We start from the raw sequence: 7,190 nt of genomic DNA, 5'->3' as shown, positions 1-7,190 counted from the left end.
TTTTTTGAGACAGAGTCTTGCTCTGTCGCCCAGGCTGGAGTGCAGCGGCGTGATCTCAGCTCATTGCAAGCTCCGCCTCCCGGGTTCATGCCATTCTCCTGCCTCAGCCTCCCCAGTAGCTGGGACTACAGGCGCCTGCTACTATGCCCGGCTAATTTTTTGTATATTTAGTAGAGATGGGGTTTCACTGTGTTAGCCAGGATGGTCTCCATCTCCTGACCTCATGATCCACCTGCCTTGGTCTCCCAAAGTGCTGGGATTACAGGCGCAAGCCACTGTGCCCAGCTACAATAACAATTTAAATCACCTGTGAAGAAAAGATTCAGAGAGGTTAACTGTTCAAAAAAAATCACATTGCCAGACAGAACTCTATTAGAGGTAGGCCACTTGCAGTAACATTACATTGCTTCTCTGATGATTAAATTTAGCACAGAATCAAAGGACAGCCATAAAGTCTAGGAAGTACTTATTTACTTAGGATTGAGTCCAGAACATCTTGTGACACCTTCTACATATCTGTTTTACTTGGAGAATAGTCTGAATTTTCTATTACAGGTTGAGTATTCCTAATTTGAAAATATAAAATCCTCAAAAATCTTAAAATTTTTGAGCATCAACATGATGCCTAAAGTAAATGCTCATTGGAATATTTCAAATTTCAGATTAGGAATATTCAACTGTATGTATTCTGCAAATATTCCAAAATCCAAAAAAATTCAAAACACTTCTGGTCTGAACCATTTTGGATAAGGGATATTCAACTTATATTACATACAGGTAATATAGCAAGGGAAAAGCAGGGAGACTGAAGCATCTAAGTCTACTAAATTGGCCAGGATCATTCCTTAGCCTTCAGATACTTATTTATCAGGGTCTCTTAAATAGTCACTTCTCATGTTAGTTCAGTCTGGCCTGTGGCTTGTAATTACAGCTGCAAACTTAAGGACAAAGTTCTTACGATTTTGAGATGCTCTTTATGCAACAATACTTCCTTTTACTTTGTGTGTGTCTGTGTGTGTGTGTGTGTGTGTGTGTGTGTGTGTGTGTGTGTGTAGGGAGAGTAAAGAGGGTGGCAATGGAGTGGACAGTGGAACTACAATTTATTAAGCACCTATTATTACAAGCCAAGTGGGGTGTTGAGCATTTTTCTTGTGCCATTCCATTCAATAAACTTCGATCCTGAGGGAAAATGAACCCACTTAAAAAACAAAACAAAAAACAAAAGGTTTTAATGAGGATTGCATAAGACATGCAAGGTCACCAGGGAGTTTACATGCAAGTGGGCAGACACAAAATAATACAACAAAAGTTCAGGTGTTCTGAGGAAAAAGAAGGGCACAGATAGTGATGACAGTAGGGAAAGCAGGACTCAAGGTAAAAAAGTTTTAATTTTTTGAGGATGACCTTACTACATAGCCTTTTTGGTTAAGTGTTTCTTTAACTAGGAAAAGGCCGTGGGAAGACAGCCTCTCTACAATACAAACCCAATTCCAATCTTGGGAGAGAATCTCCTGGTGGGACAAAATTAGGTTTTTCAAGAGATACTTAAATGGTCAGTTCTAATTATAAGCATACTTGTCAAAAGGCGAAGCAAAGATGAAAGTTAAAAACTGAGAACAAATTAAAAAGCCCAAATCTGTCAACCAATCTCTAATTTTCTCTGCTGCTTTAGGACTATAGTAATTAGCCATACCCTGAGGATCTACTTTACAAAATAGTAAATACTGACAGTCCCACTCTAACAATTTAATCTATCTCATGTAAGTTGGACAGGCATTTCAAGTACAAGAAACAGAATTCAAAACGTGAAAACGGAGCTATCTATCACACACGGTGTCGGATGGAGAAGCATATTGCTCAGGCTGCAGGGACATTTCATTTATTTAAATGTTTTTATTAAAAAAAAAATTAAAGACCTTCATGGCACAACTTCTTCCCAGCACAATTATGTTTTAGTTATACCAATTACAATACAATTACAACCAATAAATCAAGGTGGGGGAGGGACTTCTGGCTTCAAACTTAAAAAAAAGCAGAGGAAGAAAGGAGGGACCACTTCAAACAAAGTTTAAAAATACTTTAAAAAATCTTTCAGAGTAATTGCCAACATAACTTTTTATATCGGCCATTCCATCTCCTGCCATCTAAGCAATGCAGACACAGGTAGTGCTGAGAAATAAAGTGTCCCAATACAAGGTATACAGATGAGGTAATTTACAACAACACATAAGTTGTTACTCTGTAAACCCTTGCCTCCCCCCCACCCCCCACCCAACTGGGTCTTTTGTTTTTTTGTTTTTCTCTCTCCATGCTTCTGCAGTGACTCTAAGTAGCATTTTTAAAAACTTCTACTTATTTTAAAAGGCTCTTGGGTGGCACCTCAGAGTCCTCTGCATTCACCTTCGGTTTCTTCCAAGGTCTGAGGGGTGTAACGAGGTCCAGCTGTCTGCAGCTCTCCGCATCAGCCTAAGCTACACCTAAATTTCCGAGCTACAAGGATAGGGTATGAAGTCTTGATTTACAACCCTCTCCCCACCTCAAAAGAAAGAACTCATTAGTTATAAGTGTCCTGTTCAAATCACAATCCAGTGCAAACATAATCACAAATTGCATCTCTGGCACATCTGGTGCTTTTAGCTTCTGCACAAATTCAACATGGTAACCCTCACAGCATTCTAGGGCATAAAAGGGTCAAGTACAATAAATATCCACTGTAAGTGGTCATAAGGAAGAAAATCACCCTGCCACACAGTCAGAATGTTTTCCCTTCAGCTCTCCCTATCATTGAGAAGCGCTATGAAAGGAGGCTTTAGCGTCCTCTAAAGTTAACCATTAAATTCACTAAAGCCACCACCTTGATAAAGTTACTAAAGCCAAGATGGGTTACAAAGTTAGATAGGTTCATTAAATTCAACTCCCCAAACAATTACGTTTACCTATGATGCCTAGGTGAGAAAGGCCTGTGAATCTATAAAGGTAGGAGAATGGGGAACTAAGATTTTAGGCCTTAAAGTATGTTGGAAGAATTTTTCCTAGTTCCCACAAGCAGCTACTGTAATGAATTAACAGGAGAAAATACAGAGCTGATGGTTTTGCTATTGTGCTTAAAAAACTAGGCTTCCTCAGTGAAGCACCTGATAAACTTAGGTGGTTGGATTACAGTGGAAAGTCCACTTTACACACACACACACACAAACACACAAAAACTGGCGACTTTTTCCATCCCCAATCCCTGCACTGCTGAGACACAAAATGAGTTTTATGGCAAAGGATCCTTAATCCCCAGAGACGCTTTGGCTTGTGGTGCTTTTTTTTAAGGCCTCTCTGCCCTGCCCGGTACCATGGGTCGAACGAGGGGTGTATAAAAGTGGGGGCCTTGGGAAGCCTCCACGGCACAGGGCTGCAGGCCCCTCAGATGTGAACATGAGACACCCACCCAGCAAGACCTTTACACAGGGAACTTAAATCTAACCTTGATAAATAAAACCAAACGTTTATTTACACCAAAGAATTCCAACACTGGATCTTTCACATATGAAGGACAAAGTATTATATATATACACACAGCAAGGGGTGGCAAGGCTGTAACAAGAGAGTTTATAGTTTTCCCACAATTACAGGTCTACCATTTCAGCTTCAATGGAGATAGTGGCTTTGCTCCTATCTCTCAAGATACATTTACAAGACTGAGGAGCAGGTCTTCTCACTGGATGGCATGTGAGGGAAGGGGAAGGTCGGAGGAAAAGAAGGTAGAAAGCTTAAAATGGAACTCAGTGTGGCCACATCTCCCATTAGCTCTAGCATGAAACCTGTAGAGACAATGTTTATTTCTTTTGTAAAAAGCAATAAGTTATGCCCAGTAACTAAATGAATTCAAAATGGCCAAGACAAAGAAAACTGAGAAAGATTTTGCCTTCCCCCTCCTACCAGCTATGGAGCACAGCATATTGGAAGATGAACAGGGAAAAGACCAAGGTAAGGAGGGTGGGAGGGAAGGTATCAAAATTTTAAACTGAACTAAAACTAAAATTATAAATGAGTTGGATTTAGGGTTAGATTAATAAGACATGATTCTTACTGAACAGAAGTTTTTAGTATCTGTCTGCATTTTGGGTAGATTTTCAACATCTCGATGTAACTAAGACACACTTCCACGAGAGCCATTAGGATAACCCCACTGAAGCGCTTATGGAGTAAAGTGATATAAGTGTCAGCAAGCAGTCCACTGCTCCTACAGATTGGGTCCTCCCTTCCTTCTTTCCTTCCTGCCTCCTTTCTTCCCGCCTCCCCCAAGAAGCTACATTTTTGTAATCTCTGAAGAAGAGCACGAGATACCAACCCCCTAAAGTGTGGGATGGTGGAGGACAATGGTGGGAATGGGAAGAAATCTCCACCCAAATGCAGCAGCCGGGATTGAGGCTGGTTTATCTTTGCTCTTTTGTGATGAGGAACTAAATTTGGGAGGGGAGAAAAAAAATTTGTCCATGAAATATTCCACCTGCAGGTAATTTTTCAGGGAATCCCCTGAGTTATGAAAAGTTCAAGTTAAAAAAAAAAAAAAAAAAAAAGAAAAAAGAAAAAAGAAAATCAGCCTATTATAATTTTTTTTTATGACTGAACTACTATAAATCCACAAGCAACGGTTCAGACACGGTGCTTCTGAAGTGTTTCACCCCTCCCCACCAGGCGCAAGCTGCATCAAGGAGAGGGTGGACTCCCCCACCTCTGCTCAGGCATCAGGAGAAAGACAGGGCCGTTACTGCTGAGCGCCAGCGGCAGCTGGAACAGGCATCCCAAGGGGGTTGGCAGCAGCAATCACTGGTGAGCCTGCCAGAGGTCCAAGGGGTGAAGGGGTTGGCACTGAAGAAATCCCTGAAAGAAAACAGCTGTCAGTGAGCCAAAGACACCAAACATGGCAATATTACCAGTTTCTCATAGCACTCACTGCAAAAGGAACACAATAATTCTTTATTGAAGACTTCTTCTTAGCCAGATTTTTACTTATACTTCAAAGTCTGATCCTCAAAGTGGCAAGTCCTAATCAATTTAAGAGGCAGGTAAAGATATCTAGGCTTGGACAGTTTAAGGAGTTTGTCTAAGGTACACGATTAGCAAGTGGCAACCATGGTTTGGATTCTAACCCAGGCCTGTCTAGGGCAGAGATGTCCAACCAGGTGACCAATAGCCAACCACATGTGGCTGCTAAGCACTTGAAATATGACTAGTGCAACTAAGGAACTACATTTTAAATTTTATTCAATTGCAATTAAATAGCCTCACATGGCTGGTCACTACCATACTGCACAGCACAGGACTGCAGTCAAAGCTCATGTGCTCTTACACCATGCTGTCTTGATAGCTGGCAGCTTTCAAAATTACTAAAAGTCAATTTGAATGGGGAAAGAGCACTTTCTGTCTAAGCTAAAATTGTGTTTTGGAATTTATTTCCATTTGTTTTCTTCTACCTCTCTAATCGTGTGTGTGTGTGTGTGTGTACACACATAGGTAACATATTCACATGGTTCAAAATACAAAAGGTTAAAAAAAGTATACAAAGGCCAGGTGCAGTGGCTTAGACCTCTAATGTCAGCACTTTGGGAGGCTGACGTGAGTGGATCACCTGAGGTCAGGAGTTCAAGACCAGCCTGGCCAACATGGTGAAACTCCCCCATCTCTACTAATAACACAAAAAAATTAGCAGGGCGGTGTGGCACATGCCTGTAATCCCAGCTACTTGGGAAGCTGAGGCAGGAGAATCGCTTGAACCCAGGAGGCTGAGGTTGCAGTGAGCCAAGATTGCACCATTGCACTCCAGCCTGGGAAACAAAGTGAGACAAAACAAAAAACCCAAAAAAGTATACAGTGAAAAATCTCCCACACCCTACTGCTTGGCCAACTTATGGCACCATTTTTGGGGGCATATCCTTCCAGAGATATTTAACACAGGTACATGAATATAATTTTATAAGAATATGTATATAAGAATCATATATAGGCCAGGTGCAGTCGTTCACGCCTATAATCCCAACATTTTGGGAGGCTGAGCTGGCTGGATTATTTGAGGTCAGGAGTTCAAGACCAGCCTGGTCAACACGGTAAAACCCCATGTCTACTAAAAATACAAAAATTAGCTGGGCATGATGGCAGGCGCCTGCAGTCCCAGCTACCTGGGAGGCTGAGGTGGGAGAATCAATTGAACCTAGGAGGTGGAGGCTGTGGCTGAAACTGTGCCACGGCACTCTAGCCTGGGCGACAGAGCAAGACCCTGTCTCAAAAAAAAAAAAAAAAAAAAAAATCATATATGAGAACATTATTATACATTCTTCTCCACTCCTGCTCTTAGACCTGGCTCTGCATCTCACTTTTTTTTGAGACAGACTCTCACGCTCACCCAGGCTGGAGTGCAGCGGTGCGATTTTGGCTCACTGCAATCTCTGCCTCCCAGGTTCAAGCGATTATCTTGCCTTAGCCTCCAATTAGCTGGGATTAAAGGAGCCTGCCACCATGCCCAGCTAATTTTTTGTATTTCCAGTAGAGACAGGGTTTCGCCATGCTGGCCAGGCTGGTCTCGAACTCCTGACCTCAAGTGAGCCACCTGCCTCAGCCTCCCAAAGTGCTGTGATTACAGGCATGAGCCACTGCACCTGGCCCTGCATCTTGCGTTTTAAATTTCACATTATTATGTTGGAGTTGGAGATCTAACAGAACATGAAACACTTATACATTCTTTTCTCTGGCTGCATCATAGTCCATTAAATGCATATACCATAATTGATTTAACCAGTTTCCTACTGATAGCTATTCTAAATGTTTTGTTATTACAAATAAGGCTACAAGTAAGTTTGGATATACATTACTCTGTACAGAGGTAGGATACTCAAGGGGTAAATTCTAGAAGGCAGCTAGTTCTTTTTTTTTTTTTTAAAAAGGGGGAGAGGGCCGGGCGCGGTGGCTCAAGCCTGTAATCCCAGCACTTTCGGAGGCCGAGATGGGGGAATCATGAGGTCAGGAGATCGATACCATCCTGGTGAACACGGTGAAACCCCGTCTCCACTAAAAAATACAAAAAACTAGCCGGGCGAGGTGGCGGGCGCCTGTAGTCCCAGCCACTCGGGAGGCTGAGGCAGGAGAATGGCGTGAACCCAGGAGACGGAGCTTGCAGTGAGCTGAGATCCGGCCACTGCACTCCA

The 7,190-nt window shown here is 42.3% G+C and overlaps 1 protein-coding gene across 2 annotated transcripts in view; it reads right to left on the bottom strand.

Annotated features, from left to right (window-relative positions):
* Nucleotides 1-1,873: 1,873 nt before the first annotated feature.
* Nucleotides 1,874-7,190, bottom strand: part of CSNK2A1 (casein kinase 2 alpha 1) — a 66,944-nt gene continuing 61,627 nt past the window's right edge. Inside the window, exon 13 of one of the 2 annotated variants that reach the window (XM_023220362.3) lies at nucleotides 1,874-4,872. In XM_023220362.3, coding sequence (XP_023076130.1) covers nucleotides 4,757-4,872 — 116 coding nt within the window. In that variant the 3' untranslated portion in view covers nucleotides 1,874-4,756. The remainder of the gene's footprint in view (nucleotides 4,873-7,190) is intronic. The other variant, XM_023220363.3, reaches the window with a different exon arrangement.

This window comes from Piliocolobus tephrosceles, chromosome 20, assembly GCF_002776525.5.
Source record: "Piliocolobus tephrosceles isolate RC106 chromosome 20, ASM277652v3, whole genome shotgun sequence".
Taxonomy (NCBI): domain Eukaryota; kingdom Metazoa; phylum Chordata; class Mammalia; order Primates; family Cercopithecidae; genus Piliocolobus; species Piliocolobus tephrosceles.
The sequence above is the reverse complement of the archived record's forward strand: the minus strand, read 5'-3'. Positions and strand labels throughout refer to the sequence as shown.